We start from the raw sequence: 19455 nt of genomic DNA on the forward strand, positions 1-19455 counted from the left end.
TGATGGTGGTGATGGGTGATGGTGGTGGTGGTGGTGGTGATGAGAATGGTGGTGGTGGCGGTGATGATACATCTTTACACCACAGGCATTTGGGGGCCGTAATCATGCTAGCTGAGCCATCATCCTGAGGTAAAGTGCCATTTTTTTTTTTTGGCGACAGTGACACCTACAGCTTCCCCTTCATCCCCTTTCTCAACAGGAAATGCTTTGGTTTGCTAACCAAGGAACGGACTCACTAGAGTCATGCTAAACAGGGAGATCTGACTAAGAAACAGGACTCGGTAGGCTGGGCCTGCAGGTAGTGCCCACCTGGGGCCTCAGCCCAGGGCCAGGCCGAATGAGCTCATGACACTGAGTGTGTAGGAGCTTCAGCTTCGGGGAAATGCTGCCCCTGGCCCAGGACAGGGGGCTCATGGCCCCGCCTCTCTCCCTGTCTCCCCTTCTTCCTCAGTCCTCCCCTCCTTAAGAGTTCATAAGCACATTTAAAAAATCTCTCATTTCAGAGGCTGGCCATGGACCCCCGGTGCAAAGGGATGCCCCTCTCTAGCTTTATACTGAAGCCCATGCAGCGGGTCACCAGATACCCACTCATCATTAAAAACGTGAGTACCGAAAGGGCAGGGAGGGCCTGGCGGGGCCCGGGTCACGGGAGCTCCCCAGCCAGCACCAGGCTGCTGTGCACAAGTCACATGCCAACAGTGTCATATTAATAACCACTGGGGGACTCCCTCACCCCCCACCCCCCCGCCCCCTGGGAAACCAGAGCTCCTCTCTGGGTTCTTTCCCTGCGACACACAGAGTGAGCGCTCATTAGGTCTTGATTTTATCAGCAAGAAATAAATGTGACTGTGAGAGTTCCAGCGCTGAGACTAGGGGCTGTTTGTTTTTCTGCTGTGACGTCAAGAAAGTCAACACCAAAGTAAAAGGGGAAGAACTAGAGTTTGGTGGTTCCCACCTAAAGCTGTTCACCAAAATGGGCCAACAGACGCAGGAGCCCTCTGAGCCGCGAGGAGGTCGCCACACAGAGGCCAGCCCCTGGCCAGGCATTGTGGACCTGGGGCCGTAAGTGGAGAGTTTTTGCTCCGGACACGTCTGGGTCTGGCTCGGGCAGAGGCGGGAATGAATGCGTGTCCGTCCACACGCACACACTCACGCCGGGACGTGCAGACAGACTCCTAGAGCAGCGCTGTGGATTATCGTACCCGCTGCGTTCACACTGACCCTCCACTTTTAATCTAATACTATAGAATTTACTCTCAGCTTCCCTGTTGCTATACTTAGAGCTCCCTTCTCTGTGCAGTTGATGGACCAGGAGAGAGACATTCTGTAGGGAGAAGCCCACACATTATTGCCCTTGCTTCAGGCACAGCCCTCCTGCACCCCAGGTATAAGTGATACAGCATCCCTGACCTCCAAGGGCACCCCACCGGGTACCCCACAGTGAGGCGTGGTCGACGGTCACTGCACAGTGAGTTCTCCGAGAGGCTCAGAAGGGCCAAGTCGCCCCTGCTCCTGCCGGGCCCCAGCCGCGGGACAGCCCACCCAGGCCCACCAACTGCCTGAAGCCGCTGTCTCTGACCTCTGCAGATTCTAGAAAACACCCCTGAAAACCACCCCGACCACAGCCACTTGAAGCACGCTCTGGAGAAGGCGGAAGAGCTGTGCTCCCAGGTCAACGAAGGGGTGCGGGAGAAGGAGAACTCCGACCGGCTGGAGTGGATTCAGGCTCACGTGCAGTGTGAGGGCCTGTCTGAGGTAGGGCCGGCTAGCCACGCCTGCTGGGCCTCGGCAGCCAGCCTGAGGGCAGGAGAACGTCCGTCTGTCCGCCTTGCTCGCCACCCGCTCTCCTGCCCCTCGCTGGAGTAGCTGGTGACCTGCTCCTTAATCCGCCCGCTGAATTGTTTGTTTCATGAGAGTGGACCCTTGAGCAACATGGGCTGTCCAGGCTCAGATATTCTTGTGATACCAACGGTGAAATTGATGATAGAGACACAGCCCAGAGCTATCAATCGACTTGGAGAATTTCTTATAACATCCTCTCTTTCTCGCTTACTTTAAGGATAAACATATGACACGTATACGAGACGTGTGTCGGTTGGCTGCTGACATTGTGCCTTGGGCTCCCTACTGAGATGATTAGTCGCTATAAATTCTATGCCCATTTTTGGACAAGAGAGGGGTGCAGGGCCCCTGCTCCCGTGTTGTTCAAAGGTCAGCTGTATTCTCGTTTCTATGGCAGCAGCTCTATTTATTTTCTCAAATCTCTGGTTTCTTTCTTGTGTCTTTCTCCTACAAGTGCTTCTCATGCATTTATCAATACTTTTAAAACATATTCCTGGACATTGCAAAGCTGGTCATTCCAAGGTGGAAAGTCGTGGTTCCCACTGTGTGAGCCCGGCCTGCTGGCTCTTTGCTCCTTTCCATTCCCCCTGTGAGTGAAACCATGTTCTTTGTCCATCTGATCTCATGCTGAAGGGAGCAGTGGGGAGACAGGAGAGGCCTGCTGTGCCCTGTGGGTCACTCCCTGGCTGGGGATCAAACTCGGCTGCAGTGGCTTTGAATTGCTTCATAGTGCTGACACAGAAGACCGTGTGCCACCGGGAAGGCCCTGGAGTTCACCTTTTTGACAGCCAAGTAATATTCTGTTATCCTTATACAGCACATCTTCTTGCTCCACTCTGTCCGGGCACTTAGCTTGCTCCCATGACTTGGCGGTGGTGAAGGGAGCTGCAGTGACCTCGAGTGCAGGGAGCTGTCACTGGGTGTGTCATGTTGTTTGACTACATCCTTAGACTGGAATAGCCGGACTATACAACAGCTCTATTTACTTATTTTTTTGAGGAAGCTCCATACTGTTTTCCCGAGTGGCCGCACCAATTTACATTCCCACCACAGTGAACGAGGGCTCCCTTTTTCTCTGCACCCTTGCTAATACTTGCTTCTCTCATTGATTCATCTATTTATCATTTACATGCCGTTCTCACAAGCGTGAGGCGCTTGTCCCTAGTAGTGATGATGATGACCCTTTGTTCACGCACTGGCCGGCCTCCACATGATTTCAGGCAGGTGGGAGAGGCTGGGGGTCTCGACTTCTTCCAGTAATAACAGGGAGAAGAGCAAGCATCACCCTGAGACACTCGCAGGCCCCCAGGGTATGAGCACTAGGGGCTAGGACCAAACTCGTCATGGCGCTCAGACCCCAAAAGCACCGTCTGGAAGCGCCAGTCTTTGAGTTGAGCAGACCAGATCCAGGGAGCCCCAGCTCCCAGACCAGAGAGACATCCAAACCTCTGTTCATCGCCTCTTCTTTGGGTCTTGTTTTCCTTTCTCAGCAACTTGTGTTCAACTCGGTGACCAACTGCTTGGGGCCACGCAAGTTTCTGCACAGTGGGAAGCTCTACAAGGCCAAGAGCAACAAGGAGCTATACGGCTTCCTCTTCAACGACTTCCTCCTGCTCACCCAGATCATCAAGCCGCTGGGCTCCTCCGGCACCGACAAAGTCTTCAGCCCCAAATCCAACCTGCAGTACAAGATGTACAAAACAGTAAGTGAGCATGCAGGCGCAAGGTCAGGGCTGGTGTGAGGAGGAGTTTCCAGAAGGAGCCAGGTGGGCTGTGGGGCTGGGGACCACGGTGCAGAAAGGGCCCAGCGGAGAGCCAGGGCTGAGGGCGCCAGAGGAGGGTGACGGGGTCCCACCGTGGCTCCGTGGCAGCGTGAAAGGAAGGAGGCTGCGTTGGATCGATGAGCCATCTAGGAGCTTGTAAAGCTGCCGAGGGGAGCAAGGCACCCCTCTCTGTAGGGGCTGGTGGCCGAGCATGCAGGGGCTGGGGTGGGAAGTCTGGGGTCAGGGCTCAAGCGCCCATCTTCCGGACGTCCCGGAGCGCTCCCCAAAGGAGGCTGGGAAGTCTGCGTGTCCTCACCTGCCCAGCACGGAGCAGTCCGGACGGGGTGCTCGGCTTCCCCAAGCTGGCTGTCTGTCTGTCTTCTGCTCCACCGACTTGGCCGGGAGGGGTGTTTTCGTGTCAGGGATACTGCTTTTCTGAATTTGTCTCTGTGGGGATGTTTTCACGATTTTTCCCCGGAAGCAGCAGTTCGTCTTATGTTGAGAAGCAGAGCAGGGAGATAGAAGCTGGATGAACATCTCTGGAGGGAACTGCTTGGTGGTGACATGATGATGAGCCTGCTGATGAGGGCTTGCCAAGGGGGAGACAAAGCAGCCAGCTCTCACTCGGGATGTGAATATTAACTGGATGCAGGATGTGAATATTAGCTGCAGCAGGGCCGCAGGAATCCAGGGCAGTAACTTGCCATCTCTGGAAGTTGGTGTCGACACAGCATCACCACTCTGCTGCGGCCTCCTGGAACACGCCCCGCCCCGCCCTCACACACACGCGGCTTTCTGGGCCTTGTCTACACATCAGCACACACGCAGTCATCATACTTACTGGCGGGCCGATCTGCTCATCTGACGACTGTGCCTGATTTTTCAGCCCATTTTCCTCAACGAGGTTCTGGTGAAGTTACCCACCGACCCGTCTGGGGACGAGCCCATTTTCCATATTTCCCACATCGACCGCGTCTACACCCTGCGGGCCGAAAGCATAAACGAAAGGTGAGACCTGCCCTGCCCCACACCTGGGCACCAGCTGCAGACACGCGGCGGGCGCTGAGCATGCCAGCAGGCCCCGGCCCCTCCCAGCGGCCAGGGGCGGGGGGCCCCTCTCACTGTGGCCTCTTAGGAGTGGGACGCATCGCATGGCTTGGTCAGATTAAAGAGACTTGAAAATAATTTTGCGTGAGAACTCTGAAAGCCGTTTTCAGCATTGTCTGAGATAAAGGGGCATCTCAGGTTTCCCACGGTGGCCCAGCTGGCACCAGAGGGAAGCAGTCTGGGGGCGAGCTGGGCCCTGGCTGGCATCTGGGCTTCAGCTTTGTCTTCAAGACTCTGCTCTGAAGCCAGGGGAAATCGACTGTGTCCTGAGGGTGAACTTGACCCAGAGCGAAGCCCATTCCCCCACCAGCGTTTGTGTCAAGCAAGGACCTGGCTGAGGGGTTGTGCTGGTGCCTCTGGGGGTAGCCGGAGAAGCAGCGTCCCTGCCTGGAGGGGCTTGGCCACCCCCCGGTGGGTCAGTGAGCGCTGCCCTGGCTCCGGACAGCTCCCCGCCAGGCTCGCCTTGTCCACTCTCCCCGGGACACGGAGACGGTCTTGAGCACATCTGCAAACACACCCCCGCCTGCCTTTCTCAGCCGTGAGACCTGACACAGAACTGGACTCTGCCGAGGGCTCGTTGTTCAAAGCAAAGGGACGATGCGGAGTCCCGGGGCGGACTTCGAGCCCGAAGCCGTGAGGCGTCTCCTGAGATCTGTCAGGCACCTTTTTGTCTTTTCCTTTCCAAGGACTGCATGGGTGCAGAAGATCAAAGCCGCTTCCGAGCTCTACATAGAGACGGAGAAGAAGAAGCGGGAGAAGGCATACCTGGGTAAGCACTGCTCGTGGCAGGCGCGTGGCTCCTGCCCTGTGCTTGGGCTCAGGACTCTTAGAGCTGGACATGGGCCTGGAGGTGGGGGCGGGGGTGGGGGCGGGAGAGCAGGTGCAGCTGAAGGGCGGAGGGCCCGGCGGGAGCAGGGAGGCCTGTTCAGGCCAGGGGGAGCTGGGTCTGCCGTGGGCCGGGAGCCCCGTCTGTGTCACACCCCATGCTGTCTCCTCGCCCTCCCAGTCCGTTCCCAAAGGGCCACAGGCATCGGGAGGCTGATGGTGAATGTCGTTGAAGGCATCGAGCTGAAGCCCTGTCGCTCCCACGGTAAGGCCCCTCCGGCCAGCCAAGACACCCCTTTGGCCTGCCCGCCCCCACCTGGCCTTAAACGCAGCGCTATTTCTGGCACCCCAAATTCCTTTCAGAACGGATTTTTCTAGCACTGGTTAAAAGTCAAGACTTACAGTTTTTGTTTAAAAGATTTATTTATTTATTCATGCTTACAGAACTGGGGTACAGGCCAGAGGTGTGGGGGGTGAGAGGCTTCACCAGAGACAGAGTGGGGAGCAGGACAGGCCGACTGACAAAGTACAGTGCTGAGGGGAGCAGCGGGCGGGTCAGGAGAGGTCTGCCGCGCCATGTGGTCACCTCCGGGGCAGGCGGGGATCGAACTCATGTGGAAGTGGCTTTAGCTTCTCAGTGCTGTGCTTTAACCCGCTGCGCCACCAGGGAGGGCCCTTAATGTCCCTTTCTTTTTTAAAGATTTCTTTGCGCATACAGAACCGGGGTACAGGCCAGAGGTGCAGGCTGGGGCGCAAACAGGCAGATGGACAAAGTACACTGCTGAGGGGAGCAGCGGGCGGGTCAGGAGAGGTCTGCGGCGCTCTGTGGCCCGCTGCCCTGGTCCGCGGGGAATCGAACTCGTGCTGCAGTGGCTTCGGAGAGCCACCAGGGAGCGCCCGAGTTACAGTTTTCTGACCCTTCCCACCGGCTTGCTTTTCCCTGCCCCCTCTCCCGCGCGAGCTGTGCCTGGGCAGGCGAGAAGAGCCTGGGCGTGCTCAGTACCAAGCTAAATTGTGGGCGTCTTTTTGCCTGGACCCTCCATTTTGTGTCACGTACTAAGCGTGGCAATGGGGGTCCCGCCGCCGGGGTGGGGTCCGTGTCGCTCTCTGCCGGTGAGAGCCCGCGGCCAGCAGGGGTCACCCGGCTGTCACTTCGCCGCAGGGAAGAGCAACCCCTACTGCGAGGTGACCATGGGATCCCAGTGTCACATCACCAAGACCATCCAGGACACCCTGAACCCTAAGTGGAACTCCAACTGCCAGTTCTTCATCAGAGACCTGGAGCAGGAGGTTCTCTGCATAACCGTGTTTGAGAGGGACCAGTTCTCTCCAGACGGTGAGTGGGGTGCCCCCCTCCGCCCGGTGACCCCTTTTTTGCCGCCTGCTTTCTGGGGCCAGTGTTCTCTACCTGGGAACCTGGCTCCCAGAATTCCCTGGGCTTCCCTCTGGAGAGCTGAGGTTGGCGAACGGCCAGCATAGCTTCCCCTCAAAGGGAACCCCTGCTGGTCCCCAATTTCAGAGAAGGAGGCACTCACTCTTGGTCCAGCTGCCCAGGACAAAGAGCACCCCTGTTCTTCCCTCCCAATAAGGAGGCACCCCAAAGCCTCAGCGCTTTGTCCTTGGCCACAAGTCCTGGTCGCAGGGGATAAAACTGGTCAGATGAGCCAGAAAAATGTTGGGGGGTGAGGACTCAGCCCCCTGGGTGGCGTTTCTGGCTGCTCAAAGGGGCGGGGTTGTGGTGGGGGAAGGTTCCTGCAGACAGTTTGTGTTTCTGCTTTGGGCCCGATAGAGGGCAGCTCTGGCCAACATTTCAGGGAATGGTTGAAAGCGATTAAAAAAATTCTTTTTATTTAAAGAGGAAATTTATTAGAAAGAGACAGGAGAGGAAAAGACCCTTGCGTAGGCACAAGCCGGAGGAAGAGCTGCCCCGAGGGACAGGTTTGCAGAGAGTTCTGCATGGCTGCAGGCCAGCAGCCTTAGGAGGTGGCCTGAGCTGAGGGAGGTCAGTGCAGACAGGTCCCGGCAGGTGCAGGGCACTGGCGGGCAGGAGGCTGCTGCCCTGCAGAGGGAGAGAGCGGGTGGAAAGAAGCACCTGCATAGCCACAGGTGGGCAGAGGACGGCTGTGGAAAGCTCACTGTCAAAGGAGCACACCAGGTGCGTGTGGCTCTGGAAAGAGCTCTCGCGTGGACAGTTGGGCGCTGCTGGCCACTGACCAGTCCCCTGGCTGGCTCCGTGTTGGGATACAGCCTGGTCAGTCTGTTATTCTGGCTCGTCAAGGTTTGAGGTTGGATCGGTTGTTCCTTTTAATTTTTATTCTTTCAATGATGCAGTAATGACACACTGATGAGACCTCTCAGGGGTAAGTTGAAAATCCTCGTGTTGATTTGACATTAGAGATTATTTCCAATAAATGCAAATCGGCACAAAATCAACCCGGATCCTTCCGCCGTTAGACGGAAGCCCGGGTGCTACAGGGGAAGCTGGGAAGAGGCTCTTTCCTCCGCAGGAGCCCCTGGGTCACCCTACGCCCCAGTACCTGCTGTGCGCGAACCCCGGGAGGCATCATCAGCTTTGATGGCATTTAGAAGCGGTCCCCTCCCACACGGGCACACCGGGCACACCGTTCTCATGCTCCATAGCTGATGAAAAGCGGTGTTGAGTTCGCTGCGGCGCCTTGCTGGAGGCCTGCGGGCCCTGCGGACCCCACTTTGCCTCCGACCCCCCCACCCCCAACCGGGACGGAGGCTGCAGGGACAGGCCCAGCTCACGCTCCTCCAGCTCCTGAGAGGAAGCTTGCGCTTCCGACCCGCCCTGGAGAAACTGCCCTTGAGTTTTCGCCCCAGAAAAGCCGCCTCCCCGCGTGATGTCTTCACACTCACGGACGCGGCCTCCAGCCCGCGCGGCCCCGCGGGACGCTCACAACCCTCCCAGGCCCCCAGTGTCGGCGTCGGTGGCCTGCCTGTCCACTCCGTCCTGACTCCCTCGTCCCCTCCCCACGTCCTTCCCTCTCCACTCCGCTTGTCTGTGTCCATCATCCCTCCTCTCCTTCTGTCCCGTCCTCCCTCAGACCCGCTTATTAAGGTTCGCTGGTTTTTGCGAATATTGGCCTCGGTCAGCCGGTCAGCTGTACAAACGCCTAGCATGTGTCTTTGTCGTTCTGGCTCGCTTGACCGCACGCCATCCGCTCAGACCCCTCCACGCTGCTGCGGGTGGCCGCCAGCCGCGTTCCTGCTGCACGAATCGTGGCCACAGCGACGGCCCACGTCTCCCGATCCCGGCCTCCCACCTGTAGAGCCCTGTAGAGCGAGTAGATCTTTGGCTAGATGCCGGGGAGTGGGGTGCTGGGCCTTGTGGCATTTCCGTTTTTAGTTTTCTAAGGACAAACCGGATCGCCTTCCGCAGCAGGCTGTGTCATCAGCCCACCTCTCCTCGTGCCTTTCAAAAAGTGTGCGCTGCCATGTGGCTCCCGGATTCCTGAACACTGACCCTGTCCCCTTAGAGGAAGGAAAACTATAAAAGCAGTTGACTGGGAAATTCCCGACGTGCCAAAGACTGGTCCGGGGGAGAAGGAACCTCCCTCTGAGCCGGGTCTGTCTGTTCTCCTTCCAGATTTTTTGGGCAGGACGGAGATCCGCGTGGCCGACATCAAGAAGGACCAGGGATCCAAGGGCCCGGTGACCAAGTGTCTCCTGCTGCACGAGGTCCCCACGGGAGAGATTGTGGTCCGCTTGGACCTGCAGTTGTTTGATGAGCCCTAGGGGGCCCGAGGCGCTCGGCCATCCCAGCGCGGCCAGAGCTGTCTGGAAGCACAGTCGCTCATCTGCCATCAGGACGTGGTATCTGGCCACAGGGCGACTGGCCAGCTCAGACAGGCCTCTCAGAGCTCCTAGGAATCACTCTGACAATCCACCCTGCACCCTGACAACTTCCCACTTTCAGAGACAAAGCTGTGTTTTCCCTCGCTGGTCTCCTCTCGGCTCTAGGCTTCCGCGGGGAGCCTGACCCAGCCCAGGGCTGGAGACGTGGGTCTGGTCACTGTACAATAGACTTATGAATGCGACGTCTGTGTTTCTGGGCTCTCACGTCACCCTCCTAGTTCTTACCTCTCCCAGCGCCCAGGCCAGCCCCTTGTCCTTCGTGTGGACACGGGTGGCGATCCCGTCGTTGCTTCAGAATCTCACCCCCTGCCAGGGCCTCATGGGACCTGCCACCCGTGCGAATCCCTGTGGGAGTGGCCTCCGGATCAGGCCCTGGGCTAGCTCCTCCGGGGGCTGGTCTGTGGAAGATTCCAGCAGGTGTTTCGTAAGAACCATTCCAGTCCCTTCGAGGTCTCTTGTTGATAGATGTCAATGGAAGCAATCACTTACTACTCTCGGGCCATGAGTCAGGACTCCCAGCATGCCGGGAGGTGGGGGGAGAGCCTGATAGCCACGTGGGTCCCCAAAAGGCTACTTCATCAGGGGGCTGGGTTCTGGTGGCCAGCCCAGTTGGAAAATCCTCTGGTCTGGGTTTCTGCGCTGTTTATGGTGGGCAGCCAGCTCTGAGCCTGTTCTCAATTGAGTGAGCCTGGCTCGAGCGAGGTTCCTGAGTGCCCCAGGAAGTTTTGGGGGCCGTCTTTGGTACTATCCTCCCCTCCACAAAGAATCCCCAAGGTGTGAAAAATAAAAGTGACAATCCGGGTGGGTGGAAAGGTGTGAAGGAAATCTATCACGGGGTCAGGAGAAGACCCCGGGAGCAGGACCTGAGACTCTTTCCCCTGCCCCCGCCCCCCATACACAAGCTACCTGTCAGTCAGGGCCACAAGTGCTGCTGTCCAGGGTCGGGGTCACGCCACGTGCCAAGCTGGTTGGTTTGAGTTCTTTGATTTTTTCCCCCTTAAATGCTAGGAGATAGGCTGGTCACGTAGACACTAACCTGACTTGCTAATGAAAAGTGTGAGTTGTCTTTCGTTTGCATGCTGGTGTTCTCTTAATTCCAGGCTGCTGTGGCCACAAGAAGTCCTTTGCATGTTCCCGGTAGCGGAGTTTAGCCTCTGGGTTAAGCCTCTCACCGTAGGTCCTTAGACGTAGACGTAGCCTCAACACCGAGGAACCGCCCAGGAGGAAGCTGACCACAGACATGTGCGTCCGCCGAGCTCACTCCTGCTGCAGGCAGCTAGGCAGCTTTTAAAATGTGTGTGTGCGCGCGTGTGTGTGCATTGGAAAGGACCAAAAGTTTACATTTCATACTTTTAAGAAACACCTTATTATTTATTTATTGACGATAGCGTAGAATTTTGTATCGAGAACAGACATAAGTATTTTTTGAAACAAACAGATATATCCTTTAGTTAGAAACTTCCCTCTCGACTGTCTAGGCCAAGCTGAACTTCAGCCGTGTAGCTGTTTACCCCTAGCGAGCAGAAAACCTGGTGAAAATACTTTCAGTTTGTGTATCTTTTTGATGTCGTGAAGATCCTTTTAAACAAAATCTGCAAGTAGGCGCCAACCCCCACCCACCCCCGCTTCTAGCCCCAGCAGCCTGTGTGGGAGTTTATAACGGCCGTGCCATCCCTGGGGGACAGTAAGTCCCAAACGCGTGGACGGGAGGTACCGGGCTCACAGTCCGGTCTGTCTCATGCCCCCTTTTCTTCTTCTGTAACTGTCGGATGTCACTGCTCAACGGCGCCCTGATGAACATCTCATAGTCCTCTTGTGCCTGGCACCCACGTCGCCCGTAGAAACCCACTATGGGAGCCAATGTACCCGCATAAGCGACGTGAGTCTTTTTTGCCCAAGGGACCATCCCGAGCATCTCAGGGAGCCTCCTCCAGGGTGGCGAATCTAGACCAATGTCCTTGACCCTCCCGTGTCGTTTCTAATGTGACCAGTGGCACTGAGGGGTGAGTTAGGGCGGCCCTGGGGAGGGTGAGCTATGACCCAGGGCCCTGACGGGGGACATAGGCATGTGGGGGATGCGTGGGGCACTTGCTCTGACCACTGTTCCTTCAGGTCTACCTTCGGGCACCAGTTCCCGAGGGCAATGCCCCGGCCAGGCAGCTCTCTGCTGCTCAGCTCTTGGTCTTCTCAGCCTGGGTCTCTCTGGCCGCTGCACCTGCATTCTGATACAGCCTCAGATGCCCTCTCCCGGCCCCACTGCACCTCGTCCCGCCCCTTGAGGGTCTGTCCTGCCCCCTGGCAGCTCCCTGAGGACAGGCACCCCTGGGGCTGCCCTTCCTAGACCAGCTCTCCTGACCTGGGTCCTTACGCACCCCTCCCCTACCCTGCTGTCGCCTCCCTGGAGGCAGGTAGAGCCTTGTCTCTGTGTCACACCAGGAGTGCTGTGCCTGTAGGTGGCTTGTTCACACCCAGGCTGGCTTGCCTCGGGAAGAGGGACCTTCTAGGCCGAAGTCACCGGGGACCTGAGAAACCAGGTCTTTGAATGACAAGTCCCGATGGATCCACTGATGGAGAGGTAGCGCTCCCAGAAAGCCTTTCTCTTCTTGATTCTTTGAACAGCCTAAGCATGACCCAGGTGTAGAAAATTATGGGTTCCATCTGGTTGAAATAGCACCAGGTGGAAAAAACTCCATCAGAAAATGAGCAAAGTAGCCACTGGTATTGTCCATGTTGATGAGCTGGGATCCGAGCTGCGGGGTCCTCTGGGGTGGAAGCCGGTGGGGGCACTTCATGCTGAAGCACCAGGGCTGGGCAACAGCTCACCTGCCCTCCGAGCTGGCCAGGCACTGTCTCTCTGGGGTAGCGCTAGTGCAGCTTAAAGCCATTGGCTTCATGGAGCAGAACATTCTAGAATCCCATCGGGAGTGGAGAATGGAGGAGGTGCTTCTTTTTTGGTGAGAACATTGGAGATCTTGGGGTATACGTCAGAGTTTGCCAATACTTGACGTGCAGAGAAAAAGATTTCACACTGCTTCAAATAGCTTTTTTCTAATGACCGGGCCTTTTGGATTCATGGAAAGAAAATTAGGATTGTGACTGGAAAACTTTAAGAAGTTCCTTTGGAGACAGCACGTTGGACTTGCTTTCTATTATTTCATGCTGTTATCTTATACCCCTTCTCCGAGGGGCTTGGCGCTGAGCTCTGCAGAGGACGTAAATGCTTTGGAATGGGCCTCGGCTGCTTGGAGGTAGCGGGTCATCTCAGACCTGCGGTTAGTGTGAGGCCAGCGATGGCTCCCGGCGCACCTGCTTCACCTGTTTACACCACCGTGTGCCAGAAAGTGAGGTGCTGAACACCTACGAGCCGGGAGTTCGTGTGGCTGAGCTCCTGCCACACAGGCGTGTCCGTGACCAAAGACCAGGGACGAGGCGAACCCTCCTGTGCCCTGAGCTGCCCCGGGCGGCGCTGGGCAAAACCCTAAAACTAACACCTGTTTGCATCAGGGTGGCTGAAAGCCGACCAGGTGCTTCTCCTTGCTGCAGGTCATGGCCCAGGTCAGCTGTCAAGGCTCACCTGGCCCTGCCCTGAGCCCTCTCTCGTGGGAGCTGCTTCGTATTGTGTAGACATAGCTGGAGGGGCACTGTATTTGGAACTTGTCATTCATGCCAGCTGAAAGGAAAGAAAGTTCTAGAACTCCTGTTTCCATACCCTGCATGGTGTCAGACCCAGCGCGTGTTTGCTGGTCATCAGGCTCCGCTAAGGTACGTAACCTGCTCCGACCCAGGGCCAGCACTTCGGGCCGTCCCAGCAGTCCCTCAGCAGGAATGGGTCGCTCATTCAGGGACCCCCATCAGGTCAGGGGGCCCGTGGGGGCTGCCCCTGCGGCCTTCCTGGCCCAATTGTAGATGATTTAATAACACCTGCTGCTTGTAAACACTCATCTCCACCCCCGAACAATTAGCTCAGTCACGCCAGGTCCAGTCAGTTCCATTAAAAGGAGCCCTCTGACTGCCCTTGGGAGCCCACCACACCCATACAACAGTCTCGTTCCCCAGTGATACGCGGCTGTCATGTGTCAGGGAAAAATTGCCCCCACGGTGTGTCAGGGTGTTTTGTGAGTCGCGTTTTAATAGGACTGTCCTGAGTCCACCAGCCTTTCGTGTTGAGATCGTCTGAATAAAACTGTTGAGGAGGGGCTTACTTGGTCAGCCTTGAGAGAATTAAGTGCTTCTCTAAATTCTCTGAGAATCCACCAGTGATTAGGGTTTCTTTTGATGCTTGGTAGGAATGCATTTTTTTTCTTCCAGAAACCTTGGTTTTGTACATTTTTCTTTTAAAACAATAACATTCCTGTGTGACTGTGTTCCTAAAACTATGCCCGGTGCATTTCTCCTCTTCTACGCAAATCCCTTATTTCCTCCAGTCTGTGTCTGTAAAGACAGGGGTGGAGGGCAAGGAGCGCGCTGGAAGCAGGGGCGAGGCGGGGCGGCTCTTCAGGCCCCAGAGCGGCGGTCACTGCCTCTTACCCGCCGTCTCCGCCAGGGGGCGATGCTGTGCCCTGGCGGATCCCGGCCGCAGGTTCCACCCAACTCAGCTGGGACGGCGAGTCTCCCCCGCCCCCTGCAAGTGGGCTGAGACCCGGCAGGCGGGGGTGGGGTGGGGTGCGGTGGGGTGGGGTGGGGGAGCCTAGGAAGCTAGGGGAAGGCGAGAACGGGGGCACCTAGTGGCACGTTGCCTTTCCTTGTTGCTGGGCTTGGGGCTGGACTGGGGTCCCCAACCTGCACCCCCTCCTCCCCTGGGGGTTCAGCGACCTCCGTGGAAGTGAGGTCTCCCCCCTGCTGCGTGCACTTTGGGCCAGGCTGGCAGGAGGGCTGTAAACAGACATCAGGGTGCGTGGGAGTGGGGTGTTGAGTGTGCTGGGAGACTTAGACTTCTGGCATTTCCAGGGTGAAGAGCCTGGGGTTCAGTGTGTGTGGGGTGTCATGCTGGTCTGGGTGTGTTATGTGCATGCCTGTGCGTTGTGTTAGTGTTTGTGCGGTTAGCGTAGAAGGCTTGTGTGTGAGAATGTGTGTGCCGTGTTAGTGTGTGTTTGCTTACGCACCAGGGGAATGAGCCCCGTGTGGTCTGAACATGGAAACGGGGGGCCTGGTTCCGAGTCACACTCAGGGCCTGCTACAAATTGAAAATTCGAAGCTCCTTGTACAAAATTACCGAGAATTTCGAGGTGGTGCCGGCAGAGGCAAACCCAGACCGGCCCTTCCCAGTCAGGGTCCCCTGTGAGGGCAGAGGGGACACCTCTGTTTTCAGTGGGCTCTGGAGCGGGTGGCTTCACCGGCCTCTGCCTGGGTGGGGGCCGTGCGCCCCGGGGGGGGGGGGGTCGTGAGAGGGGGCGGGCATGTTTCAAAGCTCCTGCTTTTATCTGCAAAAGCACAAAGGGCCTGCACTGGTGAGCAGAAGGGGCGGGCTGAGCGCCCTGGAGGGTGTGGGCGGGGGAGGGGCTGCCTGCCCTGTGGGCCTCCAGCCCAGAGGCCCTGGACACTTTGCACTAACCCCACTGGGTGGTAGTGGCCGTCGGGCGCCTGCGTGGGTCTTCCCTACCCTGGGAAGACAGGAGGTTTTTCCAGCCTCCACCTGCACGTGACCATCAGGTAGCAGGGGCGGGATGGGGGTGGGTGGGGGAAGGGCAGCGCCCCACAGGGCCTGGAGTCTGCTTCCTGCCTGCCCAGGGGGCTGGGCTAGGGAGCGGCCTACCGGCCTGCTGGGCCAAGTGTTGGGGTATCTGCATGCCCCTGAGAATAGTAACTTCCCAGTGGGGCCCCGGACCCCACCTAGGGCCCTAAGGTAGGACGGGTGATGTTAGGGGAGAGAAACGGGACCTCAGAGGCGCAGCCCGACCCCTGCCCTGCCTGGCTGCTTTCTGCCACTGGGCAGGGGCAGGAAGCCCCCAGACCTTTGCCCTTTACCCTCGCCTCCCGACCTGCTGGAGGCCGCAGGTGCTTTCTGGGCCTCTGCAAGAACGTGCCGCACTTCATGGATGGTGTTTTGAGAGCACCGCGCCAGCCACCTCCTAACACACCATCTGCTAAGCAGTCAGTGTCAGCAGCGGCCCTTCTGGGGAGAGCGTGGCTATTTGTGGGCGCTGAAAACACACGTGGCCACAGCTCAAGGGGCTTCTAACCAACCTCGGATCTCGGCCCTGGAGGTCTCCCCCTTCTGCTGCCGCTCACACCCGGCCGGCCCTGGGCTGATTCTGGGCTGTGCTGCCTCTCCGCTGGTCCGAGGCGTGTGTCCATGTTCCCGGGTGAGAAATCTGCAGCAAAAATGCCCTACGCGTGACCAACAGCTTCCGGCTTCCGCTTTCTGCATTTTAGATGGCCCCCAGCTAAGAAAAATGCAGAAATCCACGACGTAAGTGAGACCTGAGCTCTGAGGGCTCGTGGCGGGCTCTGGGCTGCTTGTTCCTGAGGGTGTGTGAGACTGCCTGTGGTCTCTGTGAAGCTGTGCTGTTAACTGTGGCATTAACTAACACAGAGCCTGTAGTCAAACATATTTAACTTGTTATTGTAAAATGTGATTTGTCATTGAGAGATTATTTTTCTGTATGTATATGAGACTATTTTAGGAATCTAATTTAAGTGCATAAAACTATAGAAAAAATTAAAAACCTATTCTAGGAGTAGACAATGCTTGATCAGATTATTTGGGTTCAACCCAACTAAATTTCTTTATACATATATACATATATATAAAACTCCGAGTTGCATATGTCAGCAATTCAAAGGAGTTACTCTCCCGTCCCCTGCTGCCCCCTCCCCGGGGAATGTGAATTTAAACGAAAAGAGAGGTGGTGGGATAAGATGAAAGGTACCCGGTAGCCAGACCCCTGGACGAGACGCGGCATTTCATCCAACACTGATCCAAACAGGAGACGTATTCCGGGGGGCTGTGCCGGGAAGGGCCGGAGGGCTGAGGGGCTGACGCCATGTTGCTCGTCAGATCCGGTGCCACCCAAGTGTCCGGGAGTCCGGTGGCGGGTCAGAGGTCTGGGGCTGACCCAGCCTTTCCACAGTGGGGGGGAGGCCCCGACTCGTGGGTCATCCCGTGCAGTTCTGGCGCTGGAGAGAGCCTGGGCAGCCCTCTGGAGTCTGCATTTTCAACGAGATTTTCTGGGGGCATCTTCAGTACTTCCACCGAGGTACTGCTGGGGAGTGGGGGCCGAAGGATGGTGTTGTAGTTTCCGGGGGAGCTCCCTATGTACGTAGCAGGCCGTCCGGAGACCTCCTGACGCCTGCGTCCCCAATGCGCCACGGTGGGCAGGAGACCACCTCTCGCTCCCCAGGAAGCCCAGGCTGCTTCTGGGGTACAGTCCCCCAAGCCCTTGGAGGCTACATAGGGGTGGGGGTGGCACACAACACCCCATGAAACTCAATGTTTAAACCCCAAGAGTCCTGCCTCCCGGGCAGGCTGGAAATAAGGCAACAGAGAAAAGAGCCAGCCCCCGGAGAGACGGGCCTGGCTGGGGGTGGCCTTGGGAGCGCGTGGGGCTGCCGAGGGTCGCGGCTGGAGAGGACACGCAGGAGGGGGAGCGTTAGGTTTGCAGGCACCATGTGCTTCTAGATGCTGCCGAAGCCCCTTGATGACGGCCTTGCAATTGGCTGGTGCTGAACTCCCAGGGGGAGCTATGATTTCTAGAAACCTCCCTGGATCATGGGATCTGCAAATGGCGCCAAGGAACTGTCCGCCTGGACGGTAACTCAGGCTGTTCCTCAAGCGGGGGTGATGCTTCCTCCCGAGCCCCACGTCCTCTTGCCTGGGGTGGCCTGAGCGCTGTGGGTGGGGACGTTCGTCAGCCCACTGCTCCCTGGGCCCTGGTTGTTCTAAGAAAGGCTGGGGACGAGTCACCCAGCCCAGCGCCCTGCTGCAGCTCTGCTACTCCAGACAGCCTTCGCCTGCCTGGAGAAGAACGTGAGCCCTAACCGGGGCCCCTGGGGTCGTGAGAAATGGCCACAGCTGGTGGCAGGCTGCCCCCAGCCCCGCCCAGGACGTCCTGTTGTCTGTAACATACTTCTGTTGCCAAATAATGGTATTGTTTAATTTTCCATAAAGGGGAGGCTATACTGTCTGATACGTAATGTCAGTGCAGCTCCGAAAACGACTATACACTGCTATAAATTGTAGAATTCTGTATCTGTCGAAAGTTTAATAAGGCAGGGCCGAAATGTTCCTTTTCTTGTTTAAAAGAAACTGAGGTTAGTTTTGTCGTTTGAGTCTTCCTTTGCACCTATTATGTGTGAAATGTCAGATTTTACCGATTCGGAGGATGGTAACTGAGGTCTTTTTTTTTTTGGTTTTGTTTTTCTTTTTAAACCAGTAGCAACGGCAGTACAAATTGCTACTCCTGTGTATCTGGAACCTAAAAAGAACAATCTGTTCAGAACAGCTCTTTGGTCATTTCGACCTGTACGGTTTAAATCCACGTCGCTCATGAATAAAATGAGAAAAGCCATCCGTGTCCGTGGGGTCCTGTCGCGGGCTCCCGCCCCGCCCCTTCTGCCTGATAGCGGCTCTTCCTGTGCGTCTCCTTCATGCACGATGAGGCTGAGTTGTGGAAGGAAAACTGCAACCTCTCAGCCGTCGCAGGCTTCTCAGACAGGGAGGGTTTAGAAGCCCATTTTCCTGAAGCAAGCTCTGAGAATCTGAGTGTATTGTTAGGAGGCCCAGCGGTGAGGTAAGAGCAAAGACCTCTGGAGGGCTCCCTGCCTTGCTCCACGAAGCCCCCACGTGTAACTTGCCTTTTAACTCTGGGTGCCGCTGGCAAGCCCGACCCTATGTGTCACTGAATAATTTATAGCAATTTTCTTCTGTTCTTGCTCTCAGGGCTCCCGCTGCCCCTCCTCTGCCCTGGTCCCTCACCCCCATCTCATCAGTTTTCTCTGAACAAGTCCTTTAAATTCTCTGGTTGACCTTGAAGCAGTTAAATTGTGTGGGCACATTAAAAAAACGGCCCAGAGCATGCATCTTCGCTGTCAGCTGGTCGACTCCACTTTTGGGGACCTTCGAAGTCTTCCTTCCTTTTCTTGGTTGTTTCTGAAGTCTTCAAAACAAAGGCCATCAAAAACAAAGAAAACACAAACCCCCCTCCCCAGAAGACATCTGCTCCAGGATGACAGGGTCGCCCGTCCACAGCTCGGGGAGGGTGCCGGCAGGCAGCAGGTTCCCAGCCCTCAGCAGTTTCTTTCCCACCGCTGTTTCTCCCCTCAGTGCACAGGACATTCAGCCACGCTTCGATGTCCAGCGTTCTGTGCATCTTGTGCGAGGTGTGGACCGAGGCGCTCGTACTCTGGACGGCTGACAGGCTTGGAGCTCGCCCGTGCGCTGGGCCCTGCTCGGTCCATGGTTGGAGACATCACCTCCCGGGTACGTTGGCGATGGTCTTCTAAACCAGGCAACGCATATTCTTCCATCACTTTTAAGGACTGGGCGGTAGTCCAGTCAGTGCCTCCTGGTGTACCCTGATTTATTTAACTGCTCCTAACTACCTGTTTAGGCTGCTTTAAAATTTCCACCTGTTAAGAAACGCTGTGAGGCCTTCCTGCACACACATCTCTGGGCTGCCAGCCTTTCGTCAGCCCTCCCCCACACCCTCACTGGCTTAGCAAGGAGGCCTGTTAGTCTGAGGGGCTGTATGGGAACTAGAGGGCTCCCCCCAAATATTTGGATTTTCTGCAGCCTCACCTTGGAAGCACGTGGTTTATGGGGATTCATAGCCTGTGCGTCCCTGTCCAGGGCAGCGCAGGCCTGACCGCCTTAGGCCAGCAGGAGGGGCCGCGGAGTCTCGGCCATCCTGGAGTTCGGTCAGGCTACAGGCTCAGCTGCTGCTACTTAGAAGCCCAGCACCTCGCGGGCCTCAACGAGTGTGGTTTCTCGCTCACGTCCACTGGCCCATCGGCGCAGGGGTCCGAGGGCAGCTGGTGGCTCCCGTTACCTCACCTGGCTTTCCGCTGGGGTGCGGCTGCTCGCCCTGCCTCGCCGTCTTGC

General features: G+C 56.9%; 1 protein-coding gene across 1 annotated transcript in view; it reads left to right on the top strand.

Annotated features, from left to right (window-relative positions):
* ITSN1 (intersectin 1 (SH3 domain protein)) overlaps positions 1-14052 on the top strand; it is a 118328-nt gene extending 104276 nt beyond the window's left edge. The window contains exons 33-40 of the mRNA XM_004675528.2: positions 504-602; positions 1588-1755; positions 3333-3545; positions 4492-4613; positions 5399-5481; positions 5719-5802; positions 6700-6873; positions 9148-14052. Coding sequence (XP_004675585.1) covers positions 504-602; positions 1588-1755; positions 3333-3545; positions 4492-4613; positions 5399-5481; positions 5719-5802; positions 6700-6873; positions 9148-9296 — 1092 coding nt within the window. The 3' untranslated portion in view covers positions 9297-14052. The remainder of the gene's footprint in view (positions 1-503; positions 603-1587; positions 1756-3332; positions 3546-4491; positions 4614-5398; positions 5482-5718; positions 5803-6699; positions 6874-9147) is intronic.
* Positions 14053-19455: the final 5403 nt, after the last annotated feature.

The sequence above is a fragment of the Condylura cristata genome, unplaced genomic scaffold (genome assembly GCF_000260355.1).
Source record: "Condylura cristata isolate star-nosed mole 26May11 unplaced genomic scaffold, ConCri1.0 scaffold00003, whole genome shotgun sequence".
In the NCBI taxonomy this organism is placed as follows: domain Eukaryota; kingdom Metazoa; phylum Chordata; class Mammalia; order Eulipotyphla; family Talpidae; genus Condylura; species Condylura cristata.